We start from the raw sequence: 24573 nt of genomic DNA on the forward strand, positions 1-24573 counted from the left end.
ATCTCTCTCTGCCTGAGTGCAGCCAGTTCTCTGAACAAAGCAGGTCCCAGAATGAGAAGAGACAGGATGGGGTTGAGGAATGCGGAGCAAGGCTGTCTACACTGGGTCAGAGCTCAAGGCATAGCTTCTCTGAGCTGGCCAGACCTGCTTAGGGGAGTCCCTGGATCAATATCAGTCACTGAATGCTGCAACCACCTCTTTTCTAAAGAGAACAGTAATAAAATACATCCTTTCAAATAGAAATGTGTATTTCTTAGAAGCTCTTGGAAACTTTTCTCCATAACTGCAGTAGGAAACCTTCCTAATGAACTGCTCCAGACCAGAGGGAAATCAAGGCACAGCCATGGTTTGTCAGGACTTGTTTGATCCTAATGAGCCCCGTGGTGCATTTGGTGCTGAGCCCTGGAACCTCAGGGCCTGAGAGGAGATTGCACAAACCTTTCCAGGAGTCAAAGCCAGAAGAAACACCCAAAGTGTCTCAAAGTATTAATGGGTCCCACTGATGTCCATCCCAACACAGGCTCCTCATGGAGTCTTTGGAGGAGAGAATTGGAAGCCAGGATTGCACAAAAACCTCTCAGGCACTCAGTGTGGAGAGGAAAATCCAAAATACTTTAAATACCTTGAGTATCTCAAAGCATGAATGAGCCCCACTGAGTGTCAATGCAAAGCTCCCAAGGGACTCATTAAAGCAGATAATTGGAGGCCAATTATCACACACAGCACTCAGTGTCAAATAGTAGTTCTTTTATAAACTTTGAGTACTGTGAAGCGCTAATGAGCCCCACTGAGTGTTGTTACTGACTCAGAATCCCAAGGGACTTGTTAAAATAGATAATTGGGGCCATGATTGCACAAACCTCTCACAGAGTCAGTTTTAAAAGGGAAACTCCAAGTACCTTAAAATAACTAAAGTATCTTGGAGCATTAATGAGCCCCACTGAGTGTCATTACTGACAAAGCCTCTCTCAAAGGGACTAATTACAGCAGATAATTGGATTGCAAAACCTCTCAGAAATTCCAAGGCAAGAGCAAAACCCAAAGTCCTTTGAAAAACCTGTCACCACTGCCTGCAGTTCTCTGCTCTGCCTGGGGCCTGGGGACACTTTCTCTCTCCTGTCCCTCAGTGGGGACCATTAAAAGTTCCAAAAAATTTGGTGTTGGATTCTGACTTGAAGTTCTGGAGCGGTTTCATCATCTCCCTCTGATGTTCAGGGCCTCATCACCAAGCCCCAAGACGGTCATTAAAGTCCTTGTGCTGTGTCTGTGCTGCTGGGCTGGGCCGGGCTCCTGGCACAGAGGCAGCTCCTGGCAACCAAGAAAAGCTTAAAACCACATTTCTCTTGATGACCAGCTCTTCTACCAGCCCAGCAGGGCTGGGGCACTGCCTGCAGCCACCCCGGGCACAGCACACAGGCACAGAGAGCTTCAATCACTCAGGGCTGGGAAGGGGCTGACAAGTGCCTGGGGGAGAATCACTCCCAGCCCTTGGCACAGGAACCTCTGGCTGCAGGACAATGCAGCTGCAGCTCCTGCAGTCCTCTCCTAAAGCTGGAACATCCCAATGCCTACAGACTCTGTGAGTACATTCTCTGCTTGTCTCCTGTGTAGAGCAGCCAGGGGTGCCCAGGGCTGTCCTGCAGAGCAGGGTCCTGCAGCCCAGGGCGCTGTGCTGGGGCAGGGACTCTGCTGCCTGCCAGGGACAGCTCTCAGCCAGCCCTGGGAGCTGCTGCCAGCACTGGGGGACAAGATCTGGGTGGAAGGAGACAGCTGGTAACACTTGGAAGTGTTCTCTTTGTATGGTGAGGATGCTCTGTTTTTCAGGACTGCTCCCAACATGGCATTTGACTGCAGAACATTTCCAAGTAGATCATACAGGGAGCACAGCGAGGCCATGGCTAAGTAAGAGGAAAAATCCTGCTTTATTAATATACTACTCTGTGTTGCCTGGATGGGAAATTGCACACAGATATTCATCTTTCAGTTCAGGGATAGAAAAATAAAAAAAAAATTATCTCAGACCTTACTAAACCAGGCAGTGACAGAAATCACAGAGGGTCCCTTGCAGGCAGCATCACTGTCACTTTTCCAGCCTCCTCAGGGTTGCTCTGAGGTTGCCATCAGAGCCTGCAGAGCCAGAGCTGCCCCTGGGCAGTGCCTGAGCTGGGAGGGCTCTGCAGGGCAGAGCTGAGCCCCCAGGGCTGGGCTGGGCTCTGGCAGCACTGGCAGGGCCCAGCCCTGGGCACAGGGAAGCAGCTGCAGGCAGGGACAGCTCCAGGCAGCAGAGCCCTGGGCAGGCAGTGGGGGGAAAGTGCCACCAAGCTGTGCTGGGATATTTAAAGTCCTCTCCAAAGTAAACTATTCCATGATTACTGTTTTTACAGATGCCCATGCCAAGACTCCACAAATGTCCAACAGCAGCTCCATCAGCCACTTCCTCCTGCTGGCATTGGCAGACACAAGGCAGCTGCAGCTCCTGCACTTCTGCCTCTTCCTGGGCATCTCCCTGGCTGCCCTCCTGGCCAACGGCCTCATCATCACTGCCACAGCCTGCGGCCACCACCTGCACAGCCCCATGTTCTTCTTCCTGCTCCACCTGGCCCTCAGTGACCTGGGCTGCATCTGCACCACTGTCCCCAAAGCCATGCACAATTCCCTCTGGGACACCAGGAACATCTCCTATGCAGGATGTGCTGCACAGGTTCTTTTCTTTATGTTTTTCATGTCCGCAGAATTTTCCCTCCTGACCATCATGTGCTACGACCGCTACGTGTCCATCTGCAAACCCCTGCACTACGGGACCCTCCTGGGCAGCAGAGCTTGTGCCCACATGGCAGCAGCTGCCTGGGCCAGTGCCTTTCTCTATTCACTGCTGCACACAGCCAATACATTTTCCCTGCCCCTGTGCCATGGCAATGGCCTGGGCCAGTTCTTCTGTGAAATCCCCCAGATCCTCAAGCTCTCCTGCTCCAAATCTTATCTCAGGGAACTTGGAATTGTTGTGTTTTCCATCTGTTTAGGACTTGATTGTTTTGTGTTCATTGTTTTCTCCTATGTGCAGATCTTCAGGGCTGTGCTGAGGATCCCCTCTGAGCAGGGACGGCACAAAGCCATTTCCACCTGCCTCCCTCATCTGGCTGTGGTCTCCCTGTTTGTGAGCACTGCCCTGTTTGCCTACCTGAAGCCCCCATCCATCTCCTCCCCATCTCTGGATCTGGCCCTGTCATTTCTGTACTCGGTGGTGCCTCCAGCCCTGAACCCCCTCATCTACAGCCTGAGGAACCAGGAGCTCAAGGCTGCAGTGTGGAGACTGATGACTGGATGGTTTCACAAATATTAAACTGCTGACCAATTTCAGCAAATCACTTGTAATAAAAGTCGTCTTTGGTAGTTCCTCTTGGTTTGGTTATGAGTTTTTTCCGTGTTTTTCTTTTTTCATGATGTCAGCAAAGGTATATCGTTGTTTCTTCCATTTCTGATTTTGTTTCTATCCACGTTCCCTGTGGCCAAACACTGTGTCAATGAGGGGCTGCACTCTTGGTGGCTTTAACGAAATTCAAGGATCTCCCAGCCAAGTTTTCTGTATAGATGTCTCCTTTTGTTCCCTTCTGTGCAGCTGCAGCAGCAATGTCTGTGCTTGGTGCTGCCAGTGCTGCTGCTGTGGCCCTGCCCCGCTGCCCTCCTGGCCCTGGTGTTGCTGTAGGGCCTGAGGGCTCTCGGGGCCGGGCACAGGGCTGGGGGTGGCAGTGCCGGGGCTGCAGCAGGGACAGGCCATGGGCACTGCTGGGGCAGCGCTGACACCTCAGGGCAGGGCCTGGGGGCTCCAGGCTCCTTGCCCAGGCTCTCTCCAGAAGACGCCCAGGCCAATGCTCAGCACAGAAAAGCCCCGGGAGCAGCCCCAGGCTGGCCCTGGGCAGGCTGGGGGCAAACAGCAGGGCTGGGGCTCTGCAAGGGCCCCGGGGGAGACGGGAAGGAGCAGCAGAGCAGGGGCTGATCCATCCCCACTGCGCTGGACACCCCAGGGCAGCGTCCCAGAGCGTCCTCATGCACCTGCCAACAACATCCCCCCTGGGCAGCCCTGGCCTCTCCCCCAGCTCACACAGGGGCCGCATCCTTGCAGGCACAGACATGGCAGCACTGCCTCAGGAGCCCCTGTTTGCAGTGCCCAGAGCAGGCCTCAGCACCCCCATGCTGTTGGTGTGGGGAGATGAACCTGAGGGAGCACAAATGCCATCAGCCCCTGGGGCCAGGAAGGGCTGGGCCACAGCAGGGAAACCACTCAGCTTTGGCGTGGCCTCTGTTGGAGTCAGCTGTTGGAGTCCAGGGCATCCCTCTGGGCGCCCTGGATGGTCACAGACTTCAGTAGAGAGGCCTGGGACTCGAGAAAGAGGCTCTGGGGTCTGTGCAGGGGGGTTTTGCCTGGCACAGAGCCCAGGAAGACACGGTCTTTGATTTTGGTCCATGTGAAAAACATCAAACACAGAGAATTGTAAGTCACAAATGTATGACAGACAGTAGTATAGTTATCACCATGTAGAAGATTTTGTAGTTTAGGGTTTCTAGAATGTAGATGCAAAGGGACAAGGTGGAGATTTTAGGGCGGTGCCTTGAGTTCTTTTCCTCCCTTGGCATCCATCTTCTGCAGTGACGTGGGCACAAAGTTATATCAGTGGATTGAGTCAAAGTAGAAATGACTCTGTTAGTATAGGTGATAGGCATTGGTATGAAATGGTAAATAATAACCATGTAGTTATCTGTATAAAGGCAGAGCGACCTCCCATCACAGGAGGAGTCACATCGTGTCCAAGCTCCTGTGAACATCTTGACCGGACACAGAGAATTTGTAAGATAAGAATTAATAAACAACGCGAGAAACCAAGAAAACCAAGACCTTGAGACTCCTCATCATTCTTGCATCACACCAAGCTCAGCACAGACAAAGACTCAAAGCCTTCAGAGGTCAGCAGGGAAAAACACTCCCTCGGACCCACACAAACCACCAGCCTTGGAATCTCGGGAAAAAAGAAACCATAAACCCCGAGATTGTTTCAGATGCCTCTGTCCATGTCCAGCTCCTCACACCTGAGTCCCTGAACAAACACGGTGGTTTATAGGGATTTATTTTCCCCTCCTGTTCACTTGGAGGTGATTTTGGGATCATTTAGAGGAACATCTGACCAGCCCCTGTCCCCATTCCATTTTATTTTCTCCACTTTGGAGTTGGCCTGCTGGGTTTGACATGGAAATTGGTAGTGTCTCCCCATTCTTCCCTCCACCCCTCAATTGTAACATGTATTAAGCCCTTCAAATAGCCTCATTTACCTGATGGGGAAGATGTGAGGTGGAGAAAGTTAATAGGATTTTGTTTTCAAGAACCTTGTGATAGTAAAGAAAAGTGACGTTTGTCATTTTGGTGTGGTGCTGGGTGTTGGGATTTGAGAGGTTATTTCTTGTTCTTGTTCTTATTATTCCTTAGCATTACTTTTCATTGGTAAGACTTTTAAATCTTAGACATTATTAAGAGTGGCTGGATGTCATTCACTGTGAAAATTCCCTTGGTTTTCCCACCAAGATTAAACTGTACCGTCAACTCCATGTACCCAGTGGATTCTAAAGATGGAAAATCCTGTTAATGGTGGGTTTGGTGTGGTTTGGAGCTGGGGAAGGGTTTCATCCCCTCCCGGAGGTGCCCCAAGCCCGCTCTGCTGCCACGTCTGCACTGGCGGCCCCTCAGGGCTGCCCTGCCCTGGGGACATGGTGGGACCCCCCTCCTGCCAGGGCTGAGGCTCCTCATGGCCCCTCAGAGCCCTTCATGGCCCCACAGAACCTCTCCTGGCCCCTCATGGCCCCTCACAGCCCCTCATGGCCGCGCACGGCCCCTCACAGCCCCAGGCATGGGGCTCCTCCCAAAGGAGGAGGGGTCGGGCCCTGCTTGTTCTCCTTTCATTTCGGTCCCTTCACAGCTCTGAGGAAAGAAAGGCTGCAATGGAGCCTTTCCCCAGCCTTTCCCTCTGGGTTCATTGCGGCTGAAGCTCTGTGCTGGCGCTGGCCCCAGCGCCAACATCCCCGCAGCCCCGCAGGCCTTTGGTGTCCCCCCGTGTCCATTCCCTGTCCCCGAGTCCCGCCCGGCTCTGGCAGCAGCAGGAGCCGCAGCGCAGCGGGCGCCGGCCCGGCCCAGCCGGGGCTCCCGGGCAGGAGCAGCAGCAGCGCCGGCCCCTTCCCACCTGCTCCTGCCTCGCCTTCCAAGGCCTTTGTCCACCTCAATTCGGCACTAGAGCAACAATCACGCACCAACAGCCCTCATTGCTCAGGGCCCGCCTGTGCTGCCCTGACCCAGCCTGCAGAGAAAGAAAGGATCGGCTTCCAGCGCTCTTTTCAGCACTATTTTACTCACCCTGAGGTGACAGCAGGAGGTGCTGCTGCCTTTGCCTTGGCAATTGTAGATCATGGCTGCTCTTGCCCCTCTTCTGGTGGCCACTTGAATTTTATCAGTAAAACTGCAATTGCCTTTTTTGATCAGTGACACCCAGAGGTGGTTTTATGATAGGAAACTCTGGCATCATGAGTAGCAGATCTCCAAATGTTCACAAGTCCCTGAGCACAAAGTTGAGGAGAATTAAAGCCACACAGGCCACATTTGCAGCACTCAAACACAGCCCTGTTGCTGCTGCTGCTGCTGAAACAGAATCAACTGGCAGAGGCCATCACAGAAATTGCCTCTGCAATGTCAAATAAAATGAAAAAAATCCACCAGGAGAAGGAGAAACCAGAACTCCTCGACTGGCTGCATTGCTTCCACCGAGCAGCAGCAGCAGCAAGTGGAGATGGGCAGAGGTATTTGCAGCTGCTGCTGATCCCAGCTGGAGCCCAGCCTGCTGCCCAGGGCCAGCGGGAACCTGAGCCCAGCCCGGGCAGCTCCCGCAGTGTCGGGAGCTCAGCGCAGGCGGGGCCAGGCCCAGAGCCCCGGGCACGGCCGCCCATTGCGGGGCAGCGGCGCAGGCGGAATGTCCTGCGGCCCAAACCTCCTGCTCCTGCCACACAGCAGCGCCCATCCTTCTCTCCCTGCTCCTCCTCTCCCAGCACGGCACCAATTCCAGCTCCCAGGAGCCTTCCCAAGACAGGGCTCAGGCTCCTCTTTCAGCCTGAGTGTCCCTGCAGAGGAACAGGGCATCTTTCAGGCACTTCCACAAGCTCAGGCTTCTCATTTCATGAGTCATCTGGGATGAAAATGGCCTTTTGCCGAAAGACAACAGCAGAGGGAATGGATCAGAAATGATTAGAAAAAATGACCCTTCTTCCAGACAAAGTCCACCAAGTCATTCTCTATTGCATTTCTCCCTTTCAGATTCTTTCAGTCATCTCCTCAGAGTGGTTGAGCTTGTTCTGGTGCTTTTCATGAACTGCTTGTGCTCTTGATTTAGATCAATGCATGACACGTAGAATCATCTAAATTGAACACAGAAACAAACTCCCTCTGTCAGCCCATTTTCATGTTCTAGATCACTTTCCAGGTATCCATGGGGATTTTGGAATGATTATCACACAACTCTCCACTCGTGGCTGCACCCTCTGGAGATTCTTTCTCTGCATTCAGCCAGGCTTGTATTCTCTAACAACTCCAGATACTCTGTCATGTTTTCTTAGGGTAGAACAGTAACAATGAAAATTTTTAAAATGGCACAACTTCCCAGCCCACCAGGAAAAAAAGGACAGGTTGTCAAGTTCTTCAAATATTTGTCCTGCTTTGCTGCAAGAGTTGTGCTGCACTCATGGTGTAGAAAGCCAAGAGAAGCTGCAGTTGGGGCCACATCTTGTGACAGAAGTTTGACCTCATTCTCCAAGAAAGGTTCATGAAAAGAGCAGACATGACTGTGGAGAAGATTGTGGGAAAACTGAAACAGCTTTTAAGAAATGCAATGAAAGTGGAAAGAAACAATCCAAGATGTTTTTCTCTATTTGTTTTTATGCTCCCCTTTTCCATGTTGTCCTACTTCTCCATCCCATTCATTCCAAATGGATCTCACCTCTAAGACCGCTGGCTTAGCAAGTTTTAGACACGGTAAAATACCATGAGCTACACACAGTTTGCCTTCCCCTGTTCTTGTTGGAAAGCAATGCTGGAGCCACAAGTGCAGGGCTTGGGTCAGGCACGAATCCTCCAGGCAGGGAATGTGCCCTGACAGTGTGTGAGCCTGAGCAGGGCCAATGCCCAGCAGCGTTGCTGTGCTCGGGTTCCATGGAAGCATCCCAGGAGCAGCTGCTGAGGTCAGGAGCCATGGCAGGCACCAGGCTGCTCCAAAGGCCCTTGGCAGGGTGGGCTCCTGGCCTGGCTCTGTGTGCCAGGAGCCGGCAGTGCTGGGTGCAGGGAGCCCAGGGAGGGCACAGAAATGCTGGGCTGGGAAATGCTGGGGGGGACAGCGAGATGGGCGTGTGCAGCCAGCCAGGGCACAGCAGCAGCACGCACAGGGGGCACAGCCTGCAGGACACATGGCCAAGGGCTGGGCAGGGCTGGCAGGGCCACAGGCACCCAGCCCTTTGTCCCCTGGGCTCTGGCAGCGCCTCTGGAGGCCCCACAGGAGGAACTTTCCTTTCAGGGCCTGCACTTTGCTCCTCCCTGGCCCCTCCCTGAGGAGGCTGGCAGGGCTTGCAGTTTGATGTCATTTGTCCTTGCTGCCCCTGCCATCCCACTGCCCCACAAAGAGCCCCGAGGCACCCGGGAGGGACAGGCCCTGCTGTGCCAGGCCTGGGCTCAGGGCTTGGCCTTTCTGCTCCCTCCAGCCAAGGCAGGCCTTGCTCAGCACTGCAGTTCCTGCTGCTGTGCCCCAAGCTGGCTCGGCCGCTGTTGGAAAGGGACTTGAGGTACCTCGATCCCCTCAGGGGGCACATGGGAGAAAACAACAAACTTCTCAACAGGGTGGAGAACAAACTTTTAGTTGCAAATTTCAGAGAATGAGCTACATGAGAAATCTTAAAGCAACGTGGAATTCAAGTAATTCACTTCACAAAGCACTGACTGAGAAAACTCTGACCTGTCCAACTTCCAGTTCTCCAGATTTCCAGACGAGGAAGTCAAGAGAAGAGAGAGAGGGAGAGAGAGATCCACAGTCCCCCTTGGATCCAGCACCATCTCAGCTGCTGGGAGCTCTGGGGCCGTGGGACGTGTCAGTGTCACACCCATGTCACAGCCTCACCTGCTCTGGTCCCTCTCACAGGTGGGGTTTTTGGGGTGCCAGGGGCTTGGCAGCCACTCTGGGGCTGGAACAGAGGCTGCAGTGGCTGGGGCTGGGGCAGTGACCGCCCAACCTACACAGAACTTGCCCTGGCCCCCAAACACACCCTGGAGATGTCTGGGGCCATTCATCATTTCTCTGCTCTCCAGCACCGAGGCAACAGACTGTGGCTGCAGCTCTGAACTGGTGCCCAAGGCAACCACCCCTGGCAATGGGGCTGCAGGGAGCTGCTCTCAGTAAACCCCTCCAAAGAGTTGAGGACTGCCCCACACATGCCTCAGAAACATGGGATATGCCAAAATCTCTTCAGGAACATGAAATATCCCAAAACTCACTCAGTAATTGGCTCCCCTTCCTTTCATCATCCCCAAACTTGGCCTGTCTCAATCCAGACCCCACCCCACCTCCCCAGTCCGAACACCAACTCATCCCACCCCTGCTGGACATCAAGACCCCCTTCCCAAGTCCTATTTCCCCCATTTCACACCTCCCAAACCCCCTCCCACCCATCCTGCTCCACCCAATGCTCACCTCATCCCTCCTGATTTTCCTCCCACTTCACCCAATCCCCTTCCCGTCAAAATCCACCCTGAGGGGCTGTGGAATCAATTTTAGAAGTAATTTTGGGGTGGGATTGAGTTTCCAGTGGCATTGAGTAGTTTTGAGGTGACAGCTCGAACACTCTCGTCTCTTTGAGTACAAAGACATTGAGAAAATTACACTACATACCCCCCAAACCACCAAATGCTCCCAAGTATCTCCCTGAATCCCAGATTCCCTGGAAACACTAGTAAAAAGTGAGGCTTTAGATGTCTTTCATGAGTTTATTGATTTTTACCCAAATTTTGTCTATTTTAAAGGGATGAAAATTAATTAAAAGAGTATTAGGGAAAACCAAAAGAAAAAGACCACCAGACCAGTGTCTTCCCGAAAGAGATTACAGTGAGTGTTGGTCACCAGGGCTCTGCCAAATGTGTGTCCTCCAATGGGGGATGGAGTTGGAGCAGAGCATGAAGCTCTTCCCACAGTCGGGGCACTCTCAGGGCTTCCCTTTCTGGTGCTTCTGTTGGTGTTGGGTCAAGTGAGAGCTCCTGGTGAAGCTCTTCCCACACTGGGGACACTTGTAGGGCCTCTCCGCAGTGTGGATGCGCCGGTGCCTGACGAGGTGGGAGTTGTGCTTGAAGCCCTTCCTGCAGTCGAGGCAGCGGAAGGGCCTCTCCTCCCTGTGAATCTGCTGGTGCCGGAGGAGAAGGGAGCTGGTCTGAAACCTCTTCCCACACTCAGAACACTCATAGGGCCTCTCCCCAGTGTGGACCATTTGGTGGATGATCAGCTGGACCCTCTGGTTGAAGCCCTTCCCGCATTCCCCACACTTGTATGGCCTTTCCTCAGCGTGGGTGTTCTGGTGGCAGATCAGGCTAGAGTGGTGGCTGAAGCTCTTCCCACACTGCTCACACTCATAGGGCTGATCCCTGGTGTGGATCCTCTGGTGGCGGATCAGGTGGGATCTCTGGGTGAAGCTCATCCCACATTCCCCACACTCGTGGGGCCTCTCCCCAGTGTGGATGCGCCGGTGGGAGATGAGGGCGGAGTTGTGCTTGAAGCCCTTCCTGCAGTCGGGGCAGCGGAAGGGCCTCTCCTCTGTGTGAATGCGCTGGTGTGAGAGGAGACTGGAGCTGGTCTGAAACCTGTTCCTACACTGGGGACACTCATAGGGCCTCTCCCCAGTGTGGATCCTCTGGTGGCTGATCAGGTGGTGTCTCTGGCTGAAGCTCTTCCCACACTCCAAGCACTTGTGGGGCTTCTCCCCATCATCAAGCTGCTCATGGACCAGCTCAGAGCCCTGGCTGAAGCTCTGTCCACCTTCCTGGCACGGGTCGGGTCTTTCCTCCTCAGAGCCCCCTGGGACGGGTTTGGAGCCCCTCCTCCTGAGGGATCTCTGGGGCTTTTCCTCCCTGTTGGATTCCTGTGCCATGGAGTCGCTCACAATGGCCTCTTCTACAAGGTTCTGTTGTGGGGATTTGTCCTCCCTGGTCTCCATCCTAAGATTCTTATCCGGGGGAGGAAGGACAAGGAGAGGATGGGATTTGCCTCCGTGCCAGAGGGAAGGGGAAGGAGATCTCCTCAGTCCCTCCCCAGCAGGAGAGTGTTGGCAGCAGGGTTGTCCTGCAGCCGGGGGCCATGCTGGGCTGGGAGATGGAGCAGGAGAGAGGGGGAAAGGGGCACTGACTTCCTCCTCACCTGCCTGGCTGTCCCGGGGCGTCTTCCACTTCCTCGCAGGCTAAACTAAAAAACTAAAAATTAAAATATAAATGCAGTAGAAAAAAAACCCCAAAACAACAGACAGAGTCAGAATACAACCTGACACCCAATTAGTCAGGGTGTTCTTGGCTGCAGTCCTCCTGGAGTGACAGATGTGGTTTTCTTGAATCAATGACCTTGTAGAAGGGTGTAGTTTTCCTCTGAAGGTCCAGTGGTGGTCCAGATGGGTCTGGCGCTCCTCTGGAAATCCAGTGGAAACAGGCTGCTTCTGGTGTGGTGAATGTCAGATTATATCCAGGTAGGAATGCTTGGCTCCTTCCTGTGGGAGGAGCATCTACCAATGGGATGATGTTATTTTATCAGTCATGCAGTGAACATCAATGCAGCCCATTAACAGAACATAAGCCCCTGGAGGGAGGATGGGTTGTGGAAGAAATAAAGAACACTGCCCCACCTGGTTTTAACAGATGGGAATGGGATACAAACTTTGGTTCCATCTTGCATTGCAACCCAAGACTAATGGTCAAATGCATATTCATGAAGACTATACACATTTAAACATTCTTTTGTGTGCATATTTTCTGGCAATTCTTTAGCTTAGTTCGACCCCTGACCTCATCCTCTTAGATAATGTGCCATAATGCAGATGTGATTTTGAGACTTTTGTGGTTTCTTTCCTCTCGAGGCAGCCTGGTCTGTGGTTTGGCAGTTATTGATGGCCAAAGGATCGGTGGTGGATTCCTCCTGGCTCTTTCTGTGTTATTTGCCTGGGGTTTTTTTTCAATGTTATCTTATCATCCAGGCATTTTAGCCAACGTTTTTCTTTCAATCAACATCAGCCATTTTACTCTCGTCAGTCAGTGTCCTGGATTTGTGAGATAAGAATGTATTCTATTTGCCATCTGTTGGAGGTGGGGGGCAGTTATCTTATCTCTTCCAAGAACAATGTCTCCCTCCGGGGAGATGTCTCCTGCTAATGGGCCAATAAGTGACTCACTGCATGACTGATAAGGTACATCATCCCATTGTGAGATGCTCCACCCAGAAGGAGGAACCAAGCATTCCTACCTGCATAAAATAAGCTTGGTCTAAGCCATCGGCCCAGTTTTTTCTTCACTGGATTCCCAGAGGAGCAGCCATCTTCGCTGGATTCCCAGAGAAGCAGCTTCTTCCCTGCTGGATTCCCAGAGGAGGACCAGGCCCATCTACTCTATCACCAGACCTTCACAGAGAACTATACCCTTCTACAGGATCTCTGCTTCAGCAGCATTTCATCTGCCACTGCAGGAGGCACAGCCACCATCCAACTGGACTTTTGCCAACACCCTGACTCCTCAGGGTGTCAGGTTTTCTGACTGTATCAGTAGTTTTGTTTGTACTAATTACATTTGTTGTTCTTTTTTTTCTATTTTAGTTTTTTTCTAGTAAATAACTATTATTCCCATTCCCATACCTTTGCCTGAGAGCTGTTTTTTTTATTTTGAAATTGTGGTAATTCGGAGGGAGGGAGGGGGTTTACCTTTCCCACTTCACAGGAGGCTTTTGCCTTCCTTTACAGACTCCTGTCTTCTCAAACTAAGACAGATTTTGGCGCCCAACGTGGGGCTCGAGGGCATTGAAAGGAAAAAGGGAATAATAGTTCTTAAGTAATCTAATTGTGTGTACTGATATAGAAACATCTTTGAGTGTCACCATGTGGTCTAGCTTACCTTGGTTTGGGTGGCACGTGATCGTGGCTGTATTTCTCCCATTTGCAGGCCCTTATCTAGATATGGGTCCTATAACTAAGGCTACTGTGGCTGTTATCCAGTTTGGCTTATGGGTTAATAAGGTGAGGAATTCATGGATCTTTAACTTCCTCTGGAAGGCAGGTACATGGATTCAGAGCTATCATACACTAACTGTGTGTTTTTGGGGTTACCTTAATAATGGTACCTATTGTGAAGAAATGACACCAGGGGAGATTTTCTCCCAACCTTTTAACCATCTTTTTGGGTCTGCTCCACCAGTTTTTGAAGGGTTAAGATCCACTCTGAATGCTAATGATGCCATACAATGGGTGGTGTTGTTGATATGCCTGTTATATTTAGCACTCAGAGATAAGGGAAGATTAACATGGAGGACTACCCTGACACCTGCCCCAGAGACTAGAGATGCTGCTGTTCCAGAGCCTGACCCTGCCCCACAGTCTGTCTCAGAAATGAACCACCCAGATTGGGTGGGGGTTCTGGTTAAGGAGATACGTGAGATGAGTCAGATGCTGAAGGAGTGCATTTCCCCAGCTATTGAGAAACTCTCATTTTGCCTTCAAGAGGGACAGCCAAATAGTACAGCAGTGGAACCCACAGGTGTTACAACTGTCCAGGGTCCAGCCGAACCACAAAGGCAGTCACAGCCAGCAGCAGTTGCCCCGGTAGAAACAAGGAGGTCTAAGATGAAAGCTGAGCACCCAGATAAGGATAGGAATGGAGGAACCTCACAACCCACAGGGGAGCCAGAGGTTGCAATCATCACCGAGTCCCTGAGGTACGAAAGTCTCCGTAACCTGCACAAAGACATTGTGCGACGGGGACGTGAGGCTTATACTACCTGGTTACTCCGGGTCTGGGATCTTATGGGTACAGGCGTGCAGCTGGATGGTGGTGAGGCAAGGAACTTGGGACCCTTGACCCAGGACTCAGGTATGAATCAGATTTTTGTAAGGGAGCCAGGGTCTCTTTCTCTCTGGGAGCGGCTTTTAATGAGTGTCAGAGAGAGGTTTGTCCACAGGGAAAGAATGCAGGAGCACCACCATAGGATGCGCTGGAAGACCCTTGAGGAAGGGATCCAACAGCTGAGGGAAGTAGCAATATTGGAGGTACTCTTCGGGAGGGATGGACAGCATGACAATGACCCCGACAAAGTCAGGTGCACAGGGCAAATGCTGTGGAGCCTAGCAAACCTTGGGCCATCTCAATACACCACTTTTATTGCAACAATTGATGCAGATACTAACCGAGAGACCGTGGGTTCTGTTGCCAACAAGCTGAGGAATTATGAGAGCATGATCAATGGCCCAATGCAGGCTCATATCTCAGCTGTGATTAAGGAGTTCAAAGAGGAGATGAGGGAGATGAGGGAGGAGATGAAGAAAGTTAATGCAGCCCCTGTGCGAGTTACAGGCCCCAAATTCAGTGCCCAACATTCCCCAGCTAGAGACAGAGGGTACACCCCAAGGGCCAATTTGTGGTTCTTCCTGCGTGACCATGGGGAAGACATGGGTAGGTGGGATGGGAAACCCACTTCTGTCCTGGCAGCACGGGTGCGTCAGCTCAAAGAGGGAAACTCTAACCGAGGAACTTCCACCAAGGTGAAGGTAGCCTCGACCTCCCATGACCGAGCTGCCGGGTATGATGTGTCAGATCCCCTTGAAGGAACCTCTAGTATGTATGCCCAGGAAGGGAATAACAACCAGTGTTAGAGGTGCCCTGTCTCTAGCCAGGGAGAGGCACGGGAAAACCGGATCTTCTGGACAGTGTGGATCCGATGGCCTGGCACATCAGAGCCACAAAAATATGATGCTTTAGTTGATACTGGTGCGCAGTGTACTTTAATACCATCGGGACAGGTGGGGGCAGAGGCTGTTTCCATTGCTGGTGTGACAGGGGGATCTCAGCAACTGACCCTGGTGGAGGCCGAGGTGAGCCTGACCGGGAAGGAGTGGAAGAAACATTCTATTGTGACCGGCCCAGACGCTCCATGTATTCTAGGCATAGACTTTCTCCGGAACGGCTATTACAAAGACCCAAAGGGACTCAGGTGGGCTTTTGGAATAGCTGCTGTAGAGGCAGAGAACATTAAGCAGTTGAACACCTTGCCTGGATTATCAGAGAACCCGTCTGCAGTAGGACTCCTGAGGGTGGAAGAGCAACGTGTGCCAATTGCGACCTCGACAGTGCACTGCCGGCAATATCGGACAGATCGAGATGCTGTGATCCCCATCCACCGGATGATTCGTGAGCTGGAGAGCCAAGGGGTGGTCAGCAAAACTCACTCACCCTTCAACAGCCCCATCTGGCCTGTGCGCAAATCCGACAGAGAATGGAGATTGACTGTGGACTACCGTGGCTTGAATGAAGTGACTCCACCGCTGAGCGCTGCCGTGCCGGACATGCTGGAACTCCAGTACGAGCTGGAGTCCAAAGCAGCAAAGTGGTATGCCACTATTGACATTGCTAACGCGTTTTTCTCCATTCCTCTGGCAGCAGAATGCAGGCCTCAGTTTGCTTTCACGTGGAGAGGTGTGCAGTACACCTGGAACCGACTGCCCCAGGGGTGGAAACACAGCCCCACCATCTGCCATGGACTGATCCAGACTGCACTGGAAAAGGGTGAGGCTCCAGAACACCTGCAATACATCGATGACATCATTGTGTGGGGGAGCACAGTGGCAGAGGTGTTTGAGAAAGGAGAAAAAATCATCCAGATTCTCCTGAAAGCCGGTTTCGCCATTAAGAAGAGCAAAGTCAAAGGACCTGCCCGAGAGATCCAGTTCCTTGGAGTGAAATGGCAAGATGGACGCCGCCAGATTCCCACTGAGGTCATCAACAAGATCACGGCGATGTCTCCACCGACCAGCAAAAAGGAAACACAAGCTTTCCTGGGTGCCATAGGATTTTGGAGAATGCACATTCCCGAGTATAGCCAGATTGTGAGCCCTCTCTACCTGGTTACCCGCAAGAAGAACGATTTCCACTGGGGCCCTGAACAGCAGCAAGCCTTCACCCAGATCAAGCAGGAGATTGCTCATGCGGTAGCCCTTGGCCCAGTCAGGACGGGACCAGAGGTGAAGAACGTGCTCTACTCTGCAGCCGGGAACAATGGCTTGTCCTGGAGCCTTTGGCAAAAGGTGCCTGGTGAGACTCGAGGCCGACCCTTGGGATTCTGGAGCCGAGGTTACAGAGGGTCCGAAGCCAACTACACCCCAACAGAGAAAGAAATCTTGGCTGCCTATGAAGGAGTTCAAGCCGCCTCGGAGGTGATTGGCACGGAAGCACAACTCCTCCTGGCACCCCGACTCCCGGTGCTGGGCTGGATGTTCAAAGGAAAGGTTCCCACTACCCACCATGCCACTGATGCTACATGGAGCAAATGGATTGCCCTTATCACCCAGCGTGCCCGTATTGGGAATCCGAATCGCCCTGGGATTTTGGAAATAATTACGAACTGGCCGGAAGGTGAAAACTTCGGTCTCACTGATGATGAGGAACAGGAACAAGTGACAAGGGCTGAAGAAGCGCCACCATATAACCAACTACCAGCAGAGGAAACATGCTACGCTCTTTTCACTGACGGTTCTTGTCGCATCGTAGGGATAAACCGAAAGTGGAAAGCAGCCGTATGGAGCCCCACACGACAGGTTGCACAGGCTACCGAAGGAGAAGGTGGATCGAGCCAACTCGCTGAGCTCAAGGCTGTTCAGCTGGCCCTGGACATTGCTGAAAGGGAGAAGTGGCCAAGGCTCTACCTTTACACCGATTCGTGGATGGTAGCCAATGCTCTGTGGGGGTGGCTGGGAAGGTGGAGAAAGGCCAACTGGCAGCGCAGAGGAAAACCCATCTGGGCTGCTGATATATGGAAAGACATTGCCTCTCGGGTGGAGAAACTAACAGTGAAAGTCCGTCATGTAGATGCCCATGTCCCCAAAAGTCGGGCTAATGAGGAGCACCGAAACAACGAGCAAGTAGATCAGGCAGCAAGAATAGAGGTGTCAAAGATAGACCTAGATTGGCACCATAAGGGGGAGTTGTTCCTGGCTCGATGGGCCCATGATGCGTCAGGTCATCAGGGCAGAGATGCCACCTACAAGTGGGCACGAGACCGAGGGGTGGACCTAACCATGGACAGCATTTCTCAGGTTATCCATGACTGTGAGACGTGTGCTGCCATCAAACAGGCCAAGCGGGTGAAGCCCCTATGGTATGGTGGACGGTGGTCCAAGTACAAATATGGGGAGGCCTGGCAGATAGACTACATCACACTGCCCCAGACACGCCAAGGCAAGCGCTACGTGCTGACCATGGTGGAAGCCACCACTGGATGGCTGGAGACCTACCCTGTGCCTCATGCCACCGCCCGGAACACCATCTTAGGCCTGGAAAAGCAAGTCCTGTGGAGACATGGCACCCCTGAGAGAATAGAGTCGGACAACGGAACCCATTTCAAGAACGGCCTTATCAACACCTGGGCCAGAGAACATGGTATCGAATGGATATATCATATTCCCTATCATGCTCCAGCTGCCGGCAAAGTTGAACGGTGCAACGGACTCCTTAAGACCACCCTGAAGGCACTTGGTAGTGGAACTTTTAGAAACTGGGAAATGAACCTGGCAAAAGCAACCTGGATGGTCAACACCCGAGGGTCCATCAATCGAGCTGGTCCTGCCCAGTCTGAACCCGTGCACACAGTAGATGGAGATAAAGTCCCTGTGGTACATATGAAAGGTATTTTAGGAAAAACTGTTTGGATTAATCCCACCTCAGGCAAAGACAAACCCATCCGTGGGATTGTTTTTGCTCAAGGACCTGGTTATACTTGGTGGGTAATGCAGAAAGATGGAGAAACCCGTTGTGTACCACAAGGAAACCTAGTCTTAAGTGAGAAATGGGTGTAAGATTTCATTGTGATGCAGATGGAAATAGAATAAGGGGTGGATAATGTCCTGGATTTGTGAGATAAGAATGTATTCTATTTGCCATCTGTTGGAGGTGGGGGGCAGTTATCTTATCTCTTCCAAGAACAATGTCTCCCTCCGGGGAGATGTCTCCTGCTAATGGGCCATTAAGTGACTCACTGCATGACTGATAAGGTACATCATCCCATTGTGAGATGCTCCACCCAGAAGGAGGAACCAAGCATTCCTACCTGCATAAAATAAGCTTGGTCTAAGCCATCGGCCCAGTTTTTTCTTCACTGGATTCCCAGAGGAGCAGCCATCTTCGCTGGATTCCCAGAGAAGCAGCTTCTTCCCTGCTGGATTCCCAGAGGAGGACCAGGCCCATCTACTCTATCACCAGACCTTCACAGAGAACTATACCCTTCTACAGGATCTCTGCTTCAGCAGCATTTCATCTGCCACTGCAGGAGGCACAGCCACCATCCAACTGGACTTTTGCCAACACCCTGACTCCTCAGGGTGTCAGGTTTTCTGACTGTATCAGTAGTTTTGTTTGTACTAATTACATTTGTTGTTCTTTTTTTTCTATTTTAGTTTTTTTCTAGTAAATAACTATTATTCCCATTCCCATACCTTTGCCTGAGAGCTGTTTTTTTTATTTTGAAATTGTGGTAATTCGGAGGGAGGGAGGGGGTTTACCTTTCCCACTTCACAGGAGGCTTTTGCCTTCCTTTACAGACTCCTGTCTTCTCAAACTAAGACAGTCAGTTACAGAAATACAGGCATCAGTCATTATTTCCCAACCATAGTCACTTCTGCAAAGATAATTAGCACATTTTAATTTTTTAATATTAATATAGTCTATTAAACAGTATATTTATATTGTTGTTTATATTTGTATTTATATTTATGTTTATGTTTCTGATTATTGTCTTTATATTATATATTTTAGTTATATAATATATTCTCTTTCAATATTTTGCAAAACCATAAACTATAATACATTTTTCACACTGAAATATGCAATCTCCACAGGGATTAGGGTATTAACTTCTAAAGGGTGACAAATTAGACTATATCAAAAGCAGTTTAAAAGAGATTACAAACTGCACTGTGTCAAAATCATTTGCAAAAGCCAAGATATAAATGTGAAAGCCAAGAACTACACAGTTATTTCTAACAGGTCTCCTGGTCTAACAGAACGCCAGGACTGTGCTAAATGAGCAGATTGAAGGAATTACAAGGATGCATGCTAGGAGTACTGAGGACACATGAAAGGCTGTCTTTGTTTGAAAGACAGGGATCTCCTGGGGAGGGGCAGGGCCTCCCTAGAAATGGAGAATTCAAACCCCCTCCCTCCAAATTAATATAATTTAGAAAAGGAAAGGGCTTTCAGGCAGAGGGATGAGGTTAAGAAGAACAGTTCTTTACTAGTATATATAACAAGGCAAACAAACAACAACTGCAGCATTAATAGCAAACAAAACCAGGAACCTTGGGAGGCATTGTTTCACAAAGCCCGGGGCAGTCCAATCTCTCGGGACCCTGAGAGCACCAAGCTGGAAGAGTGGAAAAAATCCTGGGCTGGTGGATGGGATCAGAAGCTGTGCAGTGGCAGCTGGAATGGCAGGGATGTCCCAGCAGGGCAGGGCAGTGTGGGGTCACAGAGCAGCAAAAAGCCTCAAGGCAGCGTCGAAGAAACGGCGGCAGCGGGATGGGGCTGGGCCAGCAGGGCAGGGGGAGACGAGCTCAGAATTCCTGGGCACATGAGCAGGGGTTGGCAGATTTCCCAGGACTGCACTTTGGTGGTGGCAGCAAACTCCTCCCACAGCAAGCAGCAGCCTGGCTGTCCTCTCCCCGACACCGAGAGCAAGAGAGAGAAGCTGCCCCCAGCCTGTCTTTTTTCCTGCCTCAAAACTCACGTTATCTCTCCCTCCTGACTTTTGGCCACCTCTATATTTTTGTCAAGCACCCAGAATTACTCAGTACTTAGTCTCCCACCAACTTATGGAGAAAAAATCAGTAAATAAAAAGGGATCCAACCGAACCTCCAACACTCTCCTGTTCCGACTCCTACTTCAGGGAACTTGGGCTCTGTTTTGGTTTGAATAGACAGGGATCTGCCAAGGAAAACTGGGGTCTCTCTTAGAATGTAAGCCCCCTCTCCCCTTTTTCAAAATATTTTTAATTTGCAATTAAAGGGGTGTTAGGCAAAGATTTTGGGGATAGGTATAGCAGTTCTTTACTAGGGATATTAAAAATACAAATCTTTTAGTAGAAAAGAATAAGCAAACAAACAAGCAAGGAATCTCAGAAAACACACAAACAAACAAATAAAAAAAGAAACAAAAACAAAAACCCCCTAAAACTTGATAGAATCAGAAATACAACCTGACACCCTGTTAGTCAGGGCGTTGGAAACAGTCCAAAGTCAGCCCTCCTGGAGTGGCAGAGGTATCCTGTTGGAAGCAGAGATGGTCCTGTGGAGCCAGGGGTCCTGAAGTGGGTCCAGACTTCCTTTGGGAGTCTCATGGGAACACCAGAGTGCCTGGTGACACCTGTGGCTCTTTTTTATCTTGGTAGAAATGTTTTGCCTTCTGCTCTGTGGTAGAGCATCTCACAATAGGGTGATGAAATGTGTCATGCCATTGCTGAGCTTTAATGGTTCATTAACAGAAGATATTCCCAAGGGGGTAGTGAAAGACTGAGCAGAGATAAGAGATAATACCCCACCCGGTTTTTAACAGCTGGCCTGTTAACAGAGAAGGCAGTTACCTCCTCCCTTCTGGAGTTACAAGAGATAAGATAAAACCTCCCCAACCCAGCTTTTGGCCATCTCTTTGTTTTTGATCAAGTACTTTTTAAGTATCCAACACAGTCTCCTTGGTAACTCATGGGCAAAAATTCTTTAAAGTAAAAAAGGAGCAAACCTAACCCCCAACAAGCAGCCAGCCTGGCTCAGGGCGCCAGCCTGCACTTCCTCACTTTGGAAATCTGCAGTGGCTTTGACTTGTCTGATTGTCCTTGGGAGATATTCTTCTCTTTAATGCCTCATTGCCATGACTATCTGTGCATGCACTGAACAGAAATGAACTCAGTTGCTGGGGAAATGAGCAGCTGCAAGTTGAGGGTGTGAATTTTAGATGGTTGATAACTGGGTCTTGCAGGGCCTTGGGTCTGGCCATGGATTTCCCAGCAAAGGCTGCAAAGACACTGGAACAGACTTGTCTCTGGATTTCTCAGTCCCTGTGGACTGGTCTTCAGAACCTGTGGATGGATTGCTGAAAGTCTCTAGGTACTTGTTGAACTCCAGGAGTTTGACCAGAGCAGACTTTCTTGGTCAATTTTCCAACCTATACTCTGAATTTTGAATTTGAACCATTCAAGAGCATAAAACTGAATTAAGTTGCTTTCTATTTCTTCCCATGTCAGTAAAGTTTTTTACCTTTGAGAACTTTGTCAGTCTTCTGCAGGGGCATATGCTTGTCTTTGATGATTTTGCAGTTTTCTTCTTCAATACTGTTTTCATTACATGACTTTTATCAGTTTTTTATCAGTATTAAACATCTGAACAGTGTATTTCAGATGACTATCTCACAGCCCATAATCAGCCTCAAAGATTTTCCAGATTATCTGAAGGGGGTATAGCTCTGATCAAGGTGTCAAATACCACAGTCACTTAGAGCTTGATCTCTCAAAGTCCTCATCAGCATTTTTTAAACAGTATTCTTTTCCATCTCCTTTCATGTAAGAAAGGTCTTATTCCTGCCATCACAGTGTCCCACAATTAAAACCCCACAGCTCTGTTTAGTACCTGTAGGTAGTTGAATTGCACTGTTTCCTTTGAAACCAGGTACGTGCTTGGGCTGCAGCCCTTGAAAGAATTCCTGACTGCAACATAATTTTGTGTGTCACAGGAGGTTACTGCTGCTGGGAGGCTCTGTGCTGATCCTTTGGAAAAAAAAATAAAGGATAAATCAAATGGAAAGCTCAGACAATGGAGTCATTGATAGTCATACAGATCTTAATTTTGTCAGTTTTTCCTTCCTTTAATTTTTTTTTAAATAATTGTATTTTAAAGTGAAAGTCTGTATTTCAGCAAAAAATTTTTTTGAAGTTTAGTGGGCCATTCATTCACCCCAAATCTGGTTCCAGTTCATTTGATTCCATGATGACTCAGAAAATTTTCAGTCATTCCTTTTGAACTTTTTCTTATCGCTTCTCTTATCTTTTTCTTATCAGTGGTAGTGCTAACAAAATTTTGAGGCCTATGCTTTGGACAGAAAAAACCCCTTTTTATAGATCATCAGATTATTTTCATTGTGGGAAAGAGGTATTAGTTGGAAATAGATTCTATTAGGAACAGTAAGATTTTCTATTTTGAGGTGATGTGTTGAAAGAGATTTTTGGAATGATTTGACCCATTTATCTCCATCTGATTTTAGGGGGAAGATGTGCAGGCTCTGAAGAGCAGCATTTGATGGCCTCGAGTTGGGCAACTCCAAACCCAAGGTGTCTGTTTGGGAAAACGTTGATTTCTGAAGAGCAGGTACTAAAGTTGGGGCCAGAGCTGGGAAGTGTGGCTCCCAGCCCAGAGCCATCATCTCCATAAAACCACTCCTCCAAACTCCTGGCATATTTTCGGATAGCCTGCAGCTCAACAGTGAAAACCAATGTCTTGTATAAAGAACAGAGAGGGAAAAGGGTAAAAAATGTCAAAAGAAAGTAATTTGCATGTCTTGGGAGCAGAGAAATCATTTCAGTGAGCCATCTCTGACAGAGAGTTTTGGAAAACGAACACAGAATATTAAATTGACTGCAGGGAAAGAGCTAACTCCATGCTCAGGCCATGATATTTATCAAAAGCAAGTCTGTGACTGCAGGAATTCTCCTGCCCAGAGGAATCCTGCAGGGCCAGCTGCTCTCCGGAAGGAGCCTGTGAGCTCCATCAGCCTTTTTGTCAAGCAGGGGCCAAGTCCCAAGTGCAGCAAGTGATTGAAAGATCCTGCCCAAGCCCTGCCCAGGTGACCCAAGGTGAAGGGGGGGAGACCCCAGAGCCTTTTGGGGACACCTGGGACACACCTGGGAGCCCCTGAAATCCCTCTGGGAGTCCCCAGGCTCTTTTGGGGACACTTGGGGACCCCTGGACCCATTTGGGGAGCCCCAAGACCTCCCTGGGATCCCCCCAAAAACCTCTTGGGGCCCCTCAACTTCCTCTAGGCCCCTCTTGGGACACCCCCAGCCCCATTTGGGACTCTTCAGAGACCCCAGACCTATTTGGGGACTCCCAAAAACTCTCTGGAACCCTTTGGGACTCTGTCCCAGATCCATGTGGGGGCACCTGGGATGCAGTTGGGAGCCCCAAACCCATTTGGGGACCCCCAGAGACCCCAGACTTATTTGGGGATGCTCCAGGACCCCCCTGGGCCACCCCAGACCCATTTCTGCCCTTCCCCCTCCCTTTTCTCCTCTCTCCCGGACCCCCTGGGAAACTTAGAGGATATTTTGGGGTATTTTGGAGATATTTTGGAGTAAATTTGAGGAATATTTTGGAGTAATTTTGGGGCTATTTTGAGCTAATTTCAGTCTAATTCTGATGTATTTTTGCTGAGATTTTAGGGATAATTTGGGGTAATTATGGGGATGTTTTGGGGTAATTTGGGGTGAATCTTAATGTAATATTTTTGGATATTTTGGGGTAATTGTGGGGATATTTTCAAGATATTTTGGATGAATTCTGGTGAAATTTTTGGGGATGTTTTGTGGTAAACCTGGGGTAATTTTGGCTTTTTGAGAGTACATATTTTGGACATATTTTGTGGTAATTTTTGTGTAATTTTGTGGATATTTTGGAGTAATTTGGAGACCGGTGAGAGAAAATTGCTCAGGAATGTTCCCTAAAAATTCCCAAAAATCTGCAGGAAGGGTGCCTAAAATGTCCCCGAAATATTCCCCCCAAAAAATTCCAAAAAATGTGTGGGGGATATTACTATAATCCCCCAAGATTTCCGAAGGATATTCTCAAAAATATGCATGGCATATTTTTTAAATCCCCTGAAACTTTCCCAAAAAATATTCCCAAATACGTGCATGGAATGTTTCTAAAATGGATTGAAATGTTCCCAAAAAATTCCCAGAAGTGTTCATGGATTGTTTCTAAAATGTCCTCAAAATGTTCCTCAAAATTTTCCAATAATGTGCCTGGACTGCTTCTGAAATGTCCCTGAAATATTCCTAAAATATTTCCAAAATCCTCTGAAAACATCCCCAAAATATCCCTGGAATATCTCCAAAATGTTACCAAAATATTTCTGCGATGTTCTCAAAACATTCCCAAAATGTCCCTGAAATATGCCAACAACTTCATCAAAATATCCCCCAAATATTCCTAATTCCTCCCAAAATATTCACAGAACGTTTCTA

At 49.8% G+C, this 24573-nt stretch overlaps 2 protein-coding genes across 2 annotated transcripts in view; one reads left to right on the forward strand and one right to left on the reverse strand.

Annotated features, from left to right (window-relative positions):
* Nucleotides 1-24573, reverse strand: part of LOC310921264 (olfactory receptor 14A16-like) — a gene marked incomplete at both ends in the record, with an annotated part of 496219 nt that overhangs the window by 304359 nt on the left and 167287 nt on the right. The gene's annotated exons all lie outside the window — the stretch shown is intronic.
* Nucleotides 2408-3340, forward strand: LOC310921149 (olfactory receptor 14C36-like; the record flags this gene model as incomplete). The annotated part of the gene is made up of 1 exon (XM_083881260.1): nt 2408-3340. The coding sequence occupies one exon, from the start codon at nt 2408-2410 to the stop codon at nt 3338-3340; it is 933 nt and encodes a 310-aa protein (XP_083737386.1).

Source organism: Zosterops lateralis (genome assembly GCF_965231275.1).
Source record: "Zosterops lateralis genome assembly, chromosome: 33".
NCBI lineage: Eukaryota > Metazoa > Chordata > Aves > Passeriformes > Zosteropidae > Zosterops > Zosterops lateralis.